This window comes from Chanodichthys erythropterus, chromosome 24 (assembly GCF_024489055.1).
Source record: "Chanodichthys erythropterus isolate Z2021 chromosome 24, ASM2448905v1, whole genome shotgun sequence".
Classification (NCBI taxonomy): domain Eukaryota; kingdom Metazoa; phylum Chordata; class Actinopteri; order Cypriniformes; family Xenocyprididae; genus Chanodichthys; species Chanodichthys erythropterus.
In genome coordinates this window covers 18,813,339-18,832,238 of record NC_090244.1, presented here as the reverse complement: position 1 = coordinate 18,832,238, position 18,900 = coordinate 18,813,339, and the positions used below count along the sequence as shown (strand labels likewise).

At 43.8% G+C, this 18,900-nt stretch overlaps 1 protein-coding gene across 2 annotated transcripts in view; it reads right to left on the bottom strand.

Annotated features, from left to right (window-relative positions):
* Positions 1-2,359: 2,359 nt before the first annotated feature.
* The window catches only part of LOC137015039 (proprotein convertase subtilisin/kexin type 5), a 56,117-nt gene continuing 39,576 nt past the window's right edge, over positions 2,360-18,900 (bottom strand). For both annotated transcript variants that reach the window (XM_067379687.1, XM_067379688.1), the window contains 3 exons: positions 15,995-16,095; positions 14,959-15,130; positions 2,360-3,828 (listed from right to left, as the gene is read on the bottom strand). In XM_067379687.1, coding sequence (XP_067235788.1) covers positions 3,428-3,828; positions 14,959-15,130; positions 15,995-16,095 — 674 coding nt within the window. In that variant the 3' untranslated portion in view covers positions 2,360-3,427. The remainder of the gene's footprint in view (positions 3,829-14,958; positions 15,131-15,994; positions 16,096-18,900) is intronic.

Genomic DNA, 18,900 nt, shown 5'->3' with positions numbered 1-18,900 from the left:
AATATTACACCCATATTTTTACTCTTATTAAAAAGTTATTATTACAATTATTAATAAAAACACAGTACCAGTAATTGTAACAGTTGGACTGTTGATTACTTTTGAGGATGAAAGAAAACCTGAATTTGACTGGTCTATTCATTTGGCTCGAAATTCATTCAAAATTAAAAAATCTTGTACTATTTTGACAGATACAAAGGAAAAAATATGTATGGACAGTTAATACTTCAAAATACTAATGTACCTGTTAGTGTTTTCTGATAGTAATACTGAATAAAACAAAATCACATCTTAGGATTTTAAAACATATTTACTTACAATTAAGTAAAATTAGAAAACAGCAACATTACAAAAACAAATATTGAAAAACATGAAAACATGCTGCATCAAATATTTCATATATTATTATTATTATTATTATTATTATATTATATCATATATATTTCATATATATTAATCTATATTTCATCTATATTTCTCCCTCACCGCCGGAAAAACTTGAAGAATCACAAATGTATATAAGCAGCAGGTTAATTATGAAAAAAATATAAACGTTAAAAAAATGAAAAATTAGGAGAATCAATGAATTGTGAACAACTTACTGCCATTGTGTAAATAATTGTAATCATGTAATCCATAAAAAAGTAACTGTAGTCTGACTACGAGTATTTTAAAAAGTAGTTTACTCTAATTACAAGTACTTGATATTTGGAATCTGATTACGTAATCCAGATTACATGTAATCCATTACTACCCAGCTCTGTATATATATATATATATATATATTATTCCCCTCTCAGGGACTGGGGTACATGCGTAACCTGAGGCATTCCCTTTTTAGTGGAACTCAACGCTGCGTCATGGCATTGACACTTTGGGAACTTAAATTCCAATGTTGCCATGCCCAAGGTAGCAGAGCCTGCCCAAAAGGCTGTGTATAAGCACAGACACAAGACTCAACCCTGAAGGACTCTGGATCCTTTGGTTGAATTAGTAACCAAAATGTAGAACCCGATGAATGTGTGTGGAGAGAACGAGCCTGCCGCAACACAAACATCCTGTAAAAGTACACCCCTTGCAAGAGCTTTGGATTATGCTACACTCGTAGTGGAGTGGGCCCTGACCCCTAGAGGCAAACACTGCTTGGTGACCTCATTACCTCTATTGCGACCACCAAAGCATTCCAGAAGCTGAGAGGATCCCCTGACTGTCATAACTACCTGCGGGAACATTTTCGCCAGTCGCAAAATACATACCAATACGTACATATCACTGCAGTTTTAATGTGAAATGTCCTCTGAGTGGCGCTAAAAGCGTGCTCATTTTTCTTGCTGGAACAGATAAACATGAATATGGTACATTTTTATGACATTGGTTTTTATACGAATCACAGCAGTTCTGATTTGAAATTTCCATTACGTTTTAAAATAACGTACCACCAACACTACACCTAAACCTACCTGATAGTGTTAACAAAAGCAAATGTGACATAAAAAGCATCCGTAATTGTGCCGTTTTAGCTTGTTTTGATCTCTTTTAACATGACTTGTCTTTCAAGGGATTCGTTCCCAAGGCTTCCTCGTCCTAAGTACAACTCCGTATCAGCTGAGCTGCCGAGCAAGCTTATGTCAGAAAAGCAAAACATATGGAGCTGGTTATGCGATGCAAAGTCCAAAATATATTCGTTTACAAATCGTTCACATTGATAAAAGCGTTTTGAAGTCATAACATAACATAATATGAAAATGATTAAAAGTGCTTGCTGTTTTACTGCCTCTAGTGTTCGGTTCTGTTGGAAACTGCAATGATATGTAGGTATTGGTAAGTATTTTTGTGACTTGCAAAAACGTTCCCACAGGTACATCTTTCCATGGGACTAGGTTGGCTGCATTTCCCAAAAGCATAGTAAGCATAAGTAGATCGTAAAACCATTGCCACCAATGCTTTCTACAATCTACAATCAATTTAGCTCAAGAGCCGTAGAAGGTATTTTTGGAATGTAGTCCAGTCTGGGTTGCAAAGTCTAAGTGCAAAGCCTAAGCAGGACGAGACTACTTGAAAGGTCTCCTACTCTCTTTAGTGATGTTAATGCTAATGACAGCATTCTGAGACTGACTCCAAGGGTTCAAATGGAGTTTCCATTAAGGCTCCTATGACCAATGCTAGGTCCCAGGAGGGAACTGGCGACAATTGATATGGCCAAAGAAAAAACAGGTTGTGATAACAAATCATGAAAATAATTTTTTACAGTGTATGCAAAGACATTTTCAAGACTTTCAGTTCTAATAAAGAGACAGAAATTATCTTTTTCTGAAATGAATTTAATATTCTTTACTAAGAAAATATAACAGATCTCTAAATAAACTGTCACCTTTTAATCACCCAAAAACTGTTTGGTACCACTTTATGGTACCCATCATTAATAACATTAACAAACATTACATTACAGAGAGGGTTATATTACAAGAAAGTGATCTACACAAAGCTGGCATGAATATTCTGAAATTCCAGATAAATATATACAGTATATAGGAATAAATGTAAAAAAAAAAAAAAAACATAAAAAAGATGCTATCATGTATCAATTTACCATTAAGTACACAGGGTTGTCTGTTGTTACCATCTTCCAATCCCGTAGGCTTTTTAGTGGTCGACCGATATATTCGCCAATATTTGGCATTTTTTGATCATTGGCAAATCATTGGCATTCAATGATTTGCATCGCCTATAATTTTTTCAGTTTGGCCGATATGTCAGAAACAGGGCTTTTTTTGGCAACTTTTATTTTGAAAGTGCTGAGAACACCAGCGCCTGAGCATCTGAGCTCCCGAGCTCCCATTTCCATCTTTGTTAGTTTGCTGTCTAACCATTCTGTGTAATAAATTATTAGACGGCATACTAAAAATAATAGTTTTTTGCTTTTATAATTGAATAATTTTGTATTATTAGTTATAAAAAAGCAAATGCTAGAGCATTCAGCAATACGCATATTTATATAATATAATATGTAAAATTACCGATATAATCGGTTGAATCTAAACTTTCCCAAACTTTGGCGAATCCAGCTGTGAAATCTTTTGAAGTGCACATTTATCGCTACAGTTGCAATCTAATAAAGTTGCAATCTAAAGAATAGATCTGTTTATTTCGCAGTTCAAAAAAAAAAAAAATTATATATTCATTTTCAAATTATTTATTTTTTTAATTTAGTAAACATTATGTAAAATAAATAGAAAAAATATTATATAATAATATATATATATATATATATATATAATCAGCTTTATATCGGCCCAATGGCCAACCAGCTAAGATATCGGCATTGGCATCACACATCAAAAAACCCTATATCGGTCGACCACTAGTTTTGACCACAGAAGTGTGCGTGTAAAGAATTAGTAGAATTTGAATATTTAGTGACCATATTTTAGGTTTTGTTGAGATGTGTATTCTCAGTAGCTTCTTCCTCGTCCTGCTCCTCTTCCGTGTCTGGCTCATGGATGAAACCGTAGCGCCGATAGACAGACCCATCTCGGCTGGTGTAGACCACATCCGCTTCATCTCCGCTGTCCTCTGGTTCTGGTACTCCATGGGGCATGGGCCGGGAACTGGACTGTTTGCTGGCCTCTCCACTCAGTCGTTCATAGCTCCGTCTCCAGCATAACCTTTTTTTGGCCCTTGCCTGTACCAGAGCAAACACAACTAGTGCGAGCACTACGGCTAGCAACAGAGCAGCAGGTAAGGCTGCAGATGCGTGCTGTACCGCTTGGGACCTTAGAATAATGTCATCCTGAGTTGTACTTGGTACAGGCGCCTCAAGACACAATGCTGTAAAGAAGAAAAAACAGAATAGCATTAAAGGGACTTTTCACTGTAAAACCTCATGAATATTATACACACACACATTTGATACACTGATGAGCCAAAACATTATGACCAGTCAAAGCGAATATAATTGATCATTTCCAAACAAGGCCACATATTAAGGTCTGGGTAGATTAGATGGTAAGCAAACAATCAGTTCTCGTAAATCAACGAGTTGGATACAGAAAAAATGGGCAGGAATAAAGATCTGAGCGACTTTGATGAGCCAAATCGTTATGGCATTAAAGGTATGATAAGTGATTCTCTACAGAAACATTTATTGTTATACTGGTTGAAAGTCTCCTCATATCATCCTCAAATGTATTTATTGTCTGTGGAAGACGTAGGACCATAAATGTTCATCCAATCTTTATATTCGGTCTGAATGAATTAATACGATGTCCTACCTGCCTGTCAGCGTATGTTTTTACATTCATTAAGTTGGCTTGAAAAAGCCAACTTACTGTTATGCTATTTTCTTCTGAGACTAAAATTTCCAACTCTAACTCCTCCTAGAGCTTTAACTCTACATACTCCAAACTCGGGTCAGACCTTCAGACTGTTCTTACTTAGTGTGCTATATCTTTTCTAACTGATCCGACTCATGGTTTTCCTAAAAATGACTATTAAATCTATCTATCTCATAGCAACCACCCAAAACAACTTAGCAACTGCATAGAAACACCTTAGCAACCACTCAGAATACCCTAGCATCTATCTCTCTATCAAAACTACTTAACTACTTAGCTAAAACTTCCAAACTTCAAACTCTTAAAACTACTTCAAAATTTCTAGCTAGGCTTTTTCAAGCCAACTTAAAGTTTGTCTTCAAACTTTTTAATCTAGTTTATGATTACAGTCAGATGTCAGTCACGGAGCACCGCAAACAAACAGCAGCCACCTTTTACAGTTCCTACCGAATCAAAACAACAAGCTTATGCTGCGTTCACGCTATAACTACCGTAATTATAGCAACCTGTGACATTCTAACTAGAGCAGTTCACGTCCTCAGGCTCGGAATTATGCGTTTCCATGTCAACAGTATCAACACCGAAATTAATCTACAGCAGTCAAGTACAAGCTCAAGCCGTGGTCACACTAGACTTTGAACGTGCAAAATTTCTACGGATGCTGTAACGGTCGTGATATGACGTCACGGTCTACAGCGTCTTTTTTATAAACATGAATTCTACATATAACTTAAAGTAATACATTCAAAATGTAAAAATATACAACCTACTCAACTTTACTGCAAAAATATCATTCTTTTAATTCAGCCAAGAGGTCATGGCGTGATCTATCTATCTATCTATCTATCTATCTATCTATCTATCTATCTATCTATCTATCTATCTATCTATCTATCTATCTATCTATCTATCTATCTATCTATCTATCTATCTATCTGTCTATCTGTCTGTCTGTCTGTCTGTCTGTCTAGACGTACAACATTTCAGCCGTGAATAAATTATAAATGTTAGCTACATTGTTCGAATGACCTGTCTAACGATGCATTTTTATGCTGAAATATAATAAAATAATGGTTTCTTTTTAAAAACATATATCGCGCGTCTTATCAGTCATTATGTGTTGTGAGTTGGCTCACGTGATTTAAATTTCACGCTTCAGAAATTCCGTTAAGGGAACATAGTGAGCATCGATGCACCCTGTTTTTTTTTTTTTTTAGGGAGCTAGCGATCCAGTGAACTGGAAGGATTCTGCAATAGAGGATATGAATCGACGTCACTTTCCCGCCAGAACACGCTTCTCTCAGCTGGACTGAGTGGCAAAAGAATCTGCTGCGTGACTGGATTTAATAGGGGAAACTGCGAAAACGCGAGTAAAACAAACTAATTACAATAAAGGTTGGAATTGAATGTGTTCCTTACAACTTCTCAAATAAACCTAATCCATGGATATTGACATGCAGCCAGGAGTCATGTTTCCTGACTTTTATATGTGCCTGATTTCGACGCCGGGGAAACACATAAGGCAAATCTGCCTGTGAATATTTTATAACTACAATATAAGTAAGTCTGAATCTGTGTAATCACTTATATATCAATGTTATATTGTCATATTGTCCAGCCCTAAAACATATAGTATAGTTTTTGTCAGTGTTGTTTATTTAAAAACACCCAATTATGCAGAATGTAAGATCGAAAATATTTAAATAATGAGTTGTCAACATAATATATAACAATACAATATATACGGTATGATTTTACCTCAAAATCCAACAATTTGACACAAAATGATAACTGCAAATCAATGTTTCTCTGCCTGGAGTCTGTGAATTGCAGTGATCCATTTGCTTTTTTTTCTGTAGCTTTCTGCAGTCTTTAAATATATACCTCAGGTTTTGTGTCAAAGCTATTTGTACAGTCAATCACAAAGCTCTTTTTCATTTTGGATGTGTTTTGTGTGTTTTTCGCGACATTCACGCTGAAAACCAATGCTGCCGCTCAGTCTTTTTTGCCACTCAATGAGCGTGACCGCAGTCATAAAGGTCGACGGTGACGTCACTTGCATACCCTCTATTGAGACAGCCCTTAAAATGGCCGACTCCCTGATCAGTGCCCTGACTACTGAACTAGGGAACTGATTGAGACGAACCAAATGTTTTCCGTGTCTCCTTAATCAAACACACCTGATTCAGATCATCAGCTCATTAGTCGAGACTCCAAGACCTGAAATGCATTTGTCAGATAAAGGAGACATGCAAAATGCAAATGAAGTCGAACACGTAAAATGTGGGAGTTTAAAGGGGTGGTTGATTATGATTTCACTTTTTTAACTTTAGTTAGTGTGTAATGTTTCTGTTTGAGCATAAACAACATCTGCAAAGTTACAACGCTCAAAGTTCAATGCAAAGGGAGATATTTTCTTTTACAGAAATCGCTTTTTAAGGACTACAACAAACGGCTGGTAGGACTACAATGAGCTTCTTCCTGGGTTAGTGACATTGCTAACCCTAAAATTCACATAAACCCTGCCCCCGAGAACACACAAAGGGGGCGAGGCCATGTTGGGTTTCTCATGCTTTAGAGAAGAGGAAGAGTTGTTGTAGTAGAGTGTTGACATGCCGTCATTTTACACCGGACTGCTTCACAAACAAAGGTCAATTCAACGCTGGATTTGCACAAAAGATTAACATGACGGCACAAACTAGTCGATGAGTTGATTCAACTCCACAGCAACTACATAAATGTATCCACTAACTATTCAGAAACGTCCAGTTTCATTCTAAAAGTTGAAACTTCTTCCTGAGTCTCTCCATCAGTGTCCGACTCCGGTTTGAACAATGTAAGGCTGAACACCATTACTGACATCCGTCATTTGGGTTGCACGAGATTCGCCTACTTTTTTTTGGTTGAGAAACCAAAGCGTGAGCTGTTAAAGCTCCGCCCTCTTCTGGAAAGTGAAGCTCATTTGATTTAAAGTAACACACACAAAAACGTGTGTTTTTGCTCACACCCAAATATGGGCAAATTTGACAAGCTATAATAAATGATCTGTGGGGTATTTTTGAACTTCACAGACACATTCTGGGACACCAGAGACGTATATATTACATTTTGTAAAAAAGGCATTATAGGTCACCTTTAACATAGCATAAAACATAACAAACATAATGTTTAGCATAACTACAAAAAATGCTGTCAAGCAGGGCCAACGACTCTCCTTCAAACTCACTCTTCTCACGCCACACATCAATTTTCTCATGAAGTGAAAGATACATAGCAGATCAAAGATGACAGACAACACACTGACAGATAAGACAAATCAGGTGACTTTTGATTTAGAACAAAGTCTCAGCTTTTAAATTCTGTTCAGAGTTTCAACTGCAGAAAGATGTCAATAAAACAGCTTGCAAACAAATGTCACAAAATGTTACAATTACCTCAGGAAAGGCATTCAATGACTATAAACTTAAAAAAAAAAAAATAATAATCTAGAGAGGAGCATTTTTCAAAAAATATGCACAATATTACACCCATATTTTTACTCTTATTAAAAAGTTATTACAATTATTAATAAAAACACAGTACCAGTAATTGTAACAGCTGGACTGTTGATTACTTTTGAGGATGAAAGAAAACCTGAATTTGACTGGTCTATTCATTTGGCTCGAAATTCATTAAAAATTAAACAATCAATTTTGACAGATACAAAGGAAAAAATATGTATGGACAGTTAATACTTCAAAATACTAATGTACCTGTTAGTGTTTTCTGATAGTAATACTGAATAAAACAAAATCACATCTTAGGATTTTAAAACATATTTACTTACAATTAAGTAAAATTAGAAAACCGCAACATTACAAAAACAAATATTGAAAAACGTCTTGGGTTACGAGTGTAACCCTTGTTCCCTGAGTAAGGGAACGAGACGCTACGTCGTTGACGTGATGGGAATCCTCTGTGTTTTTGTGTTCGTGAAGCACCACTGTATCCAACCAATGAGAGAGAGAACGTGACGTCATAGGCGGGCGACGTCGCGGACTATAAAGCACGCCCAAAAACAGAGAACGCTAGCTTCTGTGATATGTCTGAAGGAAGCGCTCCAGGCATGCAGGAGGTACGGCAACATGACGTAGCGTCTCGTTCCCTTACTCAGGGAACAAGGGTTACACTCGTAACCCAAGACGTTCCCTTTCGTGGGAACTATCGACGCTACGTCGTTGACGTGATGGGAACGCTGTCCCAACTATGCCGTGCCTCCGAGTGCCTGGCTGCCATCTTGTAGCACCAAAGCACCCGGAGTAATACTAACATTTAGGTCATAAAACCTAACAAAAGTATGCTGGGATGACCACCCCGCAGCACCACAAATATCAGCCAGGGAAACACCCGACCTGTGAGCTGTTGATGCCGCCATACCTCTTGTTGAGTGCGCCCTAATGTTCAAAGGACACGGGAGCCCTAAGGCTCTATAAGAAAGTGTGATGGCCTCAACCACCCACTTACTCATTCTTTGTTTGGAGGCTGGGCCCCCCCGATTCGGGGACCCATAACATACAAAAAGCTGGTCAGATTTTCTCCACAGGGCAGCTCTGTGGACGTAAGTATCCAGCGCCCTCAATGGGCACAGCAGGTTAAGTCTCCCCTGATCCGGTGTAGTAAACGGAGGGGGATAAAAAGCCTCCAGAACAATGGGACCTGGGACCCTGGTGGGGACTTTGGGTATGTAACCAGGCCTTGTATGCAGGAAGGCCTTAACCATACCTGGTGCAAACTCTAAACATGATGGTAACACCGAAAGAGCTTGAAGGTCACCTATTCTTTTCAATGAAGAAATGGCTAATAAGAACACAGTCTTCAATGTTAGCATTTTGTCCGACACATCTTCCAAAGGTTCAAAGGGCGCCTCAGCCAACCCTTGTAACACAATGGCCAAGTCCCAGGTCGGAGATTTTGGGCGCACTGAGGGCCTCAACCTCAGTGCGCCACGAAGGAAGCGTACAACTAAGGGGTCTCGACTTACCGAGACACCCTCCATAGAAATGTGGTAAGCCGAAATAGCAGCAACATACACTTTTAGTGTGGAGTACGTTAGACCCTCTGACAGTTTTCCTTGAAGGAATTGTAGCACTGTAGATGGAGCCCTGGACTGAAGGATGGTTTCCACCACCTCCGTTGGGAGACCAGAATCTATGAGTCTTGCCCCCTCAGAGGCCAGGCCCACAGTTTCCACATTTCTGGACGGGGATGAAAGATCGTGCCGCCCGCTTGGGACAGGAGATCCTGTCTGAACGGAAGCTCCAGAGGAGAGCCGTAAAGGAGAGAAACTAGGTCCGCAAACCAAATTCTCGTTGGCCAGCAAGGAGCCACCAATATTAGATGCACCCCTTCCTGGCGTACTTTGTCCAGAACTCCCGGGAGCAGAGAGACTGGGGGAAACGCATACAGGCGTCGCCTCGGCCACGTCTGTATCATGGCATCCAACCCCAGAGGAGCTGGGTGCCTCAGAGAATACCACAGAGGGCAATGGGTTGACTCCTCTGTGGCAAAGAGATCGACTTCCGCTCGACCGAAACTTTCCATATGAGCTCCACTACCTCGGAGTGGAGCTTCCATTCCCCCGGACTCGCGCCTTGCCTCGACAGGGCGTCCGCCCCCATATTCAGATACCCTGGGATATACGCCGCTTTCAACGAGAGTAACTTCCCCTGGGTCCAAAGGAGGATACGGCTGACTAGCTCGCACAGTGGACGAGACCGCAGCCCCCTTGGTGATTTATATAAGAGACCACCGTAGTGTTGTCTGTCTGGATCAACACATGGTGGCCCCTCAGGTCGGATAGGAAGTGTTTCAGAGCCTGAAACACTGCCAGCATCTCCAGCCGATTTATGTGCCAGGAGGCCTGGTGTATATCCCACCGACCTTGAGCTGAGCGACCACTCATGATCGCTCCCCAGCCCGTGAGGGACGCATCTGTCGTAAGCATTACGCGACGACATGAAGTTCCCAACACGGGTCCCTGGGACAGGAACCAAGGCTTTTTCCACATGACCAGAGCACGAAGGCATCGCCGTGTGACTTTGATCATGCGAAAAGGATTTCCCCTCGGGGAAAACCCCTTGGTCCTGAGCCACCACTGTAAGGGTCTCATGTGCAGAAGGCCAAAAGTAATAACGTTGGACGCAGCTGCCATCAGACCCAACAGTCTCTGAAACTGTTTTACAGTGAGTGACTGGCCTAACTTCACCCCTTTCACGGCCCCGAGGATGGAATCCACACGAGCAGGGGACAATTGCGCCTGCATCGTGGTGGAATCCCAGATTACACCTAGGTAGTTTGCAACCTGCCTCGGGACCAGCACACTCTTTTGGCATTGAGCCTCAACCCAAGCCTTTTCATGTGCGACAGAACCACATCTCGATGTAGAACTGCCTGACGTTCCGTTTGAGCTAATATCAACCAATCGTCGATATAGTTCAGTACACGGATGCCCCGGAGTCTCAGCGGAGCCAAGGCTGCATCCATGCACTTCGTGAACGTGCGGGGTGACAGTGATAGGCCGAAGGGAAGAACCTTGTATTGGTATGCTTCGCCCCCGAAAGCAAACCTGAGAAACTTCCTGTGAGAAGGATGGATGGATATGTGAAAATACGCGTCCTTCAGATCTATCGCCACAAACCAGTCCTCGGATCTGATCTGTGGAATAATCTGTCTGAGTGTAAGCATCTTGAACTTCAACTTCTTTACAGATCGATTTAGTATGCGTAAATCTAGAATCGGACGCAACCCTCCATCCTTCTTTGGAACAATGAAGTAGCGGCTGTAAAAGCCCGACAATTTGCTGGGAGGAGAAACCCTTTCTATAGCTCCTTTTTGCAAAAGCGTCGCAACTTCTTGTTCCATAACCAGAGACTGCTCTGGAGCAACCACAGTGTGAATCACTCCACTGAACTTGGGGGGAAGAGAACCGAACTGAATTCTGTACCCCCGTTCTACTATGAACAGCACCCATTTCGAAACATTCGGAAGACATTTCCACTCCTCTGAATGATCTACTAAGGGTACCAGCCTCTCGAGACTGGTCTCTGGTGTTTTTTGAGCACTTGGCTCGTTTATCTGACGCGGCGCACCGGCAGATAAACGAATCACGTGCTGGCCGAACCTCCTCGGAGGATCGACAGGGACTGCTGCGCCCTGTCGCACACTGGGTGGCAGGGTTGGCAGAACAGTCCCTTGAGGGCGCCGAAGGGGAACGATAGAAATTAATCGTCGAACCCCTTCGGAGGGGGCTGCCCTCAGAAACCCTGGCCCACGAGCGTCAGGATTTCTTTTGGGAAGCCTTCCGGGAAATAATGACGGTCCTCAGATCCGCCCTACCCCCGGAAGGCTTCGGCTGTGCAGCACGCTCCGGTCCCCAAGCTTTCCGCGGGGAGCACGGGCGGCCACACTGGCCTTTTGTTGGGGTCTGTGCCCCGAGGAGCCGGCTGTCGGCTGAGGCTGCCCCCGCCCGGCAGCCTCAGGGGGATGAGTTTTTCGAGGGAGGAACCTTTGAAACGCCGCCTTCTGCTTCTTTGCCTCCTCGAACCTGTCGACGACAGTATTAACTGCGTCACCGAACAGGCCCTCGGAGGAAAGCGGCGCATCCATGAGGACATATTTATCTTTGTCCTTTATGTCAGCTAGATTGAGCCACAGATGTCTCTCCGTACCCACCAGTGCTGCCATGGAGCGGCCCACTGACTTGGCCGTCTCCTTGGTGGCACGGAGAGCTAAATCCGTGGCTCTCCTCAGCTCTTGGATTGTCTCAAAGGTTACCTCCCCACTTTCATCAATTTCCCCCAGCAGATCAGCTTGGTATGCCTGCAGTATACTCATCGTGTGCAGACACGCCGCAGCCTGACCCGCTGCCGAGTAAGCCTTGCCCACCAGATTTGATGTTTGCTTTAATGGTCTGGTGGGCAATGTCGGGGATTTCAGGGACGATGCAGACTCGGGCGAGAGATAGCTCGCAAGCGTCTCTTCAACCCGAGGCATCGCCCCATAACCGTGTTGTTTCAGCCCGTTAATATTGCTGTACATGGATGTTTGCGGGCTGAAGACACGGTACTGCACGGGTCTGTTCCACGACCTCGACACCTCGGCGTGGAGGTCGGGAAAGAACGGCAGTCCCCGACGCTGAGGCAATGACCTGGCTGGAAGAAAGCGTTCGTCCAGTTTGCTCTTTATTTTGGGAACGCTTTCCTCCACGGGCCAGTTTATATTCAACTTTTTTACTGCCCGGGCCATAACCTCAGCAAGCTCCTCATGGGCTGGAGATGAGGATGACGGTCCCTCATCTCCACCCTCGATACCTTCAATATCAACCTCCTCGGAGGAAGATATATTCAGTATCGGTGTCTCTCTTCGGGGGGAAGAAACCGCAGCGCGTGCTTCCACCAAAGAAGAGACACTAGATCTAGCAGGTAAGGGGAGCGATAAGGCAAAGCCCGTCTCTCCCCCCTCTGCTAGATCCATTTGTGAACCCCACGAGTGCAGCCTTCGCTGTGCCTCGGCAGCAGCGGGACCAGACCCGCGGGGAACACTCGCCGCGGCGCCCTCCTCAAAGAGCGCCCGGCGTGAGCGCAGCGCCCTGAGAGTGAGCCGCTCACAGTGCACACAGACAGCCCCCTCAAGAGCTGCCTGTGCGTGCTCAACTCCCAGGCATTTCACACACATCTCGTGTGTATCTCCCTCCACGATGAATCGCGGACAAGGAGGTGCACACTTAGTGAAACGCTGGCTTTTCTCCGTCATTTTATATATATATATGTCTTTTTTATGTGTCTATTTCACTTGTTAGAAACTCTTGTCCTCAGACAAAGAGATCACTTTCTGGCGAGATGGTAAACAGACAACAGTAAATAAGACAGACAAGATACAGATAGCGCTTACTGAAGACAACAGAAGCTGGCGTTCTCTGTTTTTGGGCGTGCTTTATAGTCCGCGACGTCGCCCGCCTATGACGTCACGTTCTCTCTCTCATTGGTTGGATACAGTGGTGCTTCACGAACACAAAAACACAGAGGATTCCCATCACGTCAACGACGTAGCGTCGATAGTTCCCACGAAAGGGAACATGAAAACATGCTGCATCAAATATTTCATATATTATTATTATTATTATTATATTATATCATATATATTTCATATATATTAATCTATATTTCATCTATATTTCTCCCTCACCGCCGGAAAAACTTGAAGAATCACAAATGTATATAAGCAGCAGGTTAATTATGAAAAAAATATAAACGTTAAAAAAATGAAAAATTAGGAGAATCAATGAATTGTGAACAACTTACTGCCATTGTGTAAATAATTGTAATCATGTAATCCATAAAAAAGTAGCTGTAGTCTGACTATGAGTATTTTAAAAAGTAGTTTACTCTAATTACAAGTACTTGATATTTGGAATCTGATTACGTAATCCAGATTACATGTAATCCATTACTACCCAGCTCTGTATATATATATCTATATATTATATATATATATATATATATATATATATATACACACACACACACACACACACACAGTGTCCTCCACAAATATTGGCACCCTTAGTAAATATGAGCAAAGGCGGCTGTGAAAATAAATCTGCATTGTTTATCTTTTTGATCTTTCATTCAAAAAATTCACAAAATTCTAACCTTTCATTTAAGGGAAATAATTGAAAATGGGTGGAAAAGCTCATTATGAAACGTTTTTCTCTAGTTCATGTTGGCCACAATTATTGGCACCCAATTATTGCAATGTCCTTTTCCTAAGATAACAGCTCTGAGTCTTCACCTATAATGCCTGATGAGTTTGGAGAACACCTGAGGAGAGGTCAGAGACCATTCCTTCGTGCAGAATCTCTCTAGATCCTTCAGATTCCAGCTCCATGTTGGTGCTTCTTCTCTTCAGTTCACTTCACTCATTTTCTTTAGGGTTCAGGTCAGGGGACTGAGATGGTCATGGCAGAAGCTTCATTTTGTGCTCAGTGACACATTTTTGTGTTGGTTTTGATGTTTGTTTTGGATCATTGTCCTGATGAACGATCCAACCACAGCCGATTATTGGATTTCTAGCAGAAGTGGTCAGGTTTTGATTTTTTATCTGTTAGTATTTGGTAGAATTCATGATGCCATGAATCTAAACAAGATGTCCAGGACGTCCAGCAGAAAAATAGGCCCACAACATTAAAGATCCAGCAGCATATTTAACCGAGTTTATTTAACTGAACTGTTCAAATGTAATTAGACCTAAACATTTCTGGCTGTGAAACTGTGCACACAATACAATGTGAATGAAAACAATATATAATGCCTAACTAAAACATATGTTTCTAGTGTTTTGTGACTGGTTGAGTTTTTTTTTTTTTTTTTTTTTTTAATTAAACAACCACAACGATTTGACAGCTTTAGCAGAGGAGGATTTTCTGTGAATTTCAGTAAATCTGTTCCTCACAAAAATCTATTCTATGGCTTGTTACTCATATAGATAATATGCTAAGCAAGTATGGCAGTACATATATGACTCCCAATGTAAATATGCATGCCTTTCTCTATGTAAATAATGGAGTTAAAGGATTAAAGAGCAATACCTGAGGCTGAATCACAGAGACAGCACTTCCTGTCCCCCTGCTCAGACTTGCAGCAGGGCAAACACTGATTGTCAGTGGCATGTAGGGCAAAACCTGAATGACAGGTGAGACAGCTCTGGGGCCCGGCACTCGAACAATGTTTACAGGACTCGTCACAGGGTTCACAAATTCCCTAAAATGATCAAAAAAGACACACGTTGAGTGAAACCTTTTGATCTGTTTGACAGTTGCAGTGCATTGTGTTGGCTAAAAAAAACTAAGAAAGAATTTTTTTTTACAAAAAAAAAAAATTACACTGAAAAAGGGACACATTTTTTAATTATTTAAAATCAGAAATGTGAAGCATATACTTTTCTTAAAACATTTTTTACCCCTTTTTTTCATTTCAGGGTTATGGTGGTGTATGGTTGTTCACGTCTTGTGCCTACACTATTGAAACATTGGGTATTTTAATGTTTATGGACAAATCTCACTTTAACCTACATTTTTACTTTTTTTAAGAAATGGAGAGAAAACTAGAAATGAATGTGTGTGGTAATCAACAATATGCCACAAATTCTGTCAATTGACCTTAACTTATACTGAACCCCTAATATTCTTTTAGGTCAATTTGTGCATCTGTTGTTATATTTTATAATTCTGTTTTTTGTTGTTTTGATTTTGGGGGAAATATGCAAGAAACAAGAATCCATCATTCTTCACATTTGTCCCCAACACACAACTAAACATGAAAGATTGTTCATAATGTATAGTGCCTGATATCATTGTCTTGCACAAGGAACATGACACTATTTTTCAGGTAAGAAGCTGTTCTATATTTTAAATGGCTATACGGTATATTTCCTTACTTATCAATTAATGACATTTAACAGACGAACATTTGTTACAACAGGCAGGTGATGACGGCTCACATTTGGACTTAATTTTTCAAGAATAAGTAATGATAGTTTTCATCTTTTCACATAAACAGCAGTAAATGATGAGATGATACTATAAATACAGGGATAAACTTGCACACCCGCTCATGAGCACTTACACCCTGTGAGTAATATCGACTCTCCTCACAGCGAGGGTAACACACGCCATCCTGCAGGACGCTGCCCCAGTCACATGTCAAACAGCCCTGAGGAGTGTTATCTGCAAAAATCACAGAAACCTGCAGATGAGAATGGGTAAGATGTCCGTGTCTGTCAAAGAGATGCTAATCTGAGGTTATTTTGAGGTTCACTTCCTTAAAGGAGCAATATGTCATATTTTTGCAGTTTTATATATTTTGTTCACTTGAGTACAAACAGTTGGAAACATTTGGGACATTGTAAGTACTCAAGTGAACAAAATATATAACTGTAACGAATGGGAGACTCAGGCAGGGGATCCAAATGCAGCGTTTTATTAGCGTTTAAGTGAGCGTGGTCGTACAGGCAGGGTCAAACAGGAACAAACAGGAGCAATAAGGAACAGGCAGAGTCGTAGTCAGGGTACAGGCAAGGATCGAGGCAGGCAGCAATGGGTCGTAAAACAGGAATAGGCAGGAACGATAACAGACAGGCAGACAGGAATGGTAATGCTCGGAAATGACACACGGTGTAATCAAGACTTCGCAAACTGGTGGTGAGAGTGTGAGTCCTTTATAGTCCTGTTAATGTGCTGCAGCTGGGTGTGGTGATTAGTGATAGTGATTGATGGAGTGAAGGCAGGTGATAGGCAGAGAGGATTATGGGAAATGGAGTCCGGGGTGAACAGGAACAGACTGTGATCGTGACATAACGCCCCCCTCCCGGAAGGCGCGTCCTCGCGACGTAAAAGAACAGCTAGGGAGGGGGGGGGGGGGTGCATTGGAGATCTAACAGCAGCCGGGAACAGGATCTCCAATGCAGCCCCAGGGACTCAGGCAGGCACGGCAGGTCAGGTGGCTCGAGCGGCCACGGCAGGTCAGGCGGCTCGGGCGGCCACGGCAGGTCAGGGTCCATGCATGGCCCTAGTGGCCTACAGTCCATGAATGACATCAGTGACAGTAGTGGCAGAAGTGGCAGCAGTGGCTGGGCAGGGTCCCCACCCCCAAGCTCCCCACCCCTAGGTTTACTGCCCCCCCCCCCCCAAAAGTTCTTGGGGAAATCAAGGGAGGCATTGGCGGGTTCATGGGCAAGGAGCTCGGGTGGCGCCAGCAGGGCTGATGGCCTGAGCGGCAGCGGTAGAGCAAATGGTCCAGGCGGTGGTGGCAAGGCCGACCAAGGCTGCTATGTGGCCGTATCAGGCAGAGCGGGCATTTCGGTGACGGCCTCCATGGCCGTATCAAGGAGAGCAGACAGCTCCGGGACGGCAGCGGGCTCGGGCTGCTCTGGGACGGCAGCGGGCTCGGGCTGCTCTGAGTGCATCCTCCAGGCTCGCAAGAACAACAAAACATAAAACGTGAGTACGGCCCTCTTGGCCCTCTCCGGACTGATAGGGAGAGCATGCAGAACTGGAGTGGACTCACTGGCTGGAGCGGACTCTGGGGTGGATTCACTGGCTGGAGCGGGCTCTGGGGCAGACTCACTAACTAGAGCGGTTTCCGGAACGGACTCACTGGTTGGAGCGGACTCAACGGCAGGAACGGCCCCTTTGTTCACTGACACTGCAGGGGCGGCCAACTTGTCCATCGCGTCCAGGGTGCTTGAGTCCATGGCAACTGGTGAGTTTGAGTGCGTTGCAATAGACGAACTTGAGAGCGTTGCAATAGACGAACTTGAGAGCGTTGCAATAGACGAACTTGAGAGCGTTGCAATAGACTAAGTTGAGAGCGAAGCGGCCACCGGGCTTGAGAGCGAAGCGGCTGGCAGAGGCTTGGGAATGCCAGCCACTCGTGCTGAAGTCAGCGGAGGATCAGCCACAATGGAACGTAGTCCTCTGCGCCCCTGGATAGATGCGGAGACGTGACGTGACTCTGGGCGATCAGCGGAGACGTGACGTGACTCTGGGCGATCAGCGGAGACGTGACGTGACTCTGGGCGATCAGCGGAGACGTGACGTGACTCTGGGCGATCAGCGGAGACGTGACGTGACTCTGGGCGATCAGCGGAGACGTGACGTGACTCTGGGCGATCAGCGGAGACGTGACGTGACTCTGGGCGATCAGCGGAGACGTGACGTGACTCTGGGCGATCAGCGGAGACGTGACGTGACTCTGGGCGATCAGCGGAGACGTGACGTGACTCTGGGCGATCAGCGGAGACGTGACGTGACTCTGGGCGATCAGCGGAGACGTGACGTGACTCTGGGCGATCAGCGGAGACGTGACGTGACTCTGGGCGATCAGCGGAGACGTGACGTGACTCTGGGCGATCAGCGGAGACGTGACGTGACTCTGGGCGATCAGCGGAGACGTGACGTGACTCTGGGCGATCAGCGGAGACGTGACGTGACTCTGGGCGATCAGCGGAGACGTGACGTGACTCTGGGCGATCAGCGGAGACGTGACGTGACTCTGGGCGATCAGCGGAGACGTGACGTGACTCTGGGCGATCAGCGGAGACGTGACGTGACTCTGGGCGATCAGCGGAGACGTGACGTGACTCTGGGCGATCAGCGGAGACGTGACGTGACTCTGGGCGATCAGCGGAGACGTGACGTGACTCTGGGCGATCAGCGGAGACGTGACGTGACTCTGGGCGATCAGCGGAGACGTGACGTGACTCTGGGCGATCAGCGGAGACGTGACGTGACTCTGGGCGATCAGCGGAGACGTGACGTGACTCTGGGCGATCAGCGGAGACGTGACGTGACTCTGGGCGATCAGCGGAGACGTGACGTGACTCTGGGCGATCAGCGGAGACGTGACGTGACTCTGGGCGATCAGCGGAGACGTGACGTGACTCTGGGCGATCAGCGGAGACGTGACGTGACTCTGGGCGATCAGCGGAGACGTGACGTGACTCTGGGCGATCAGCGGAGACGTGACGTGAC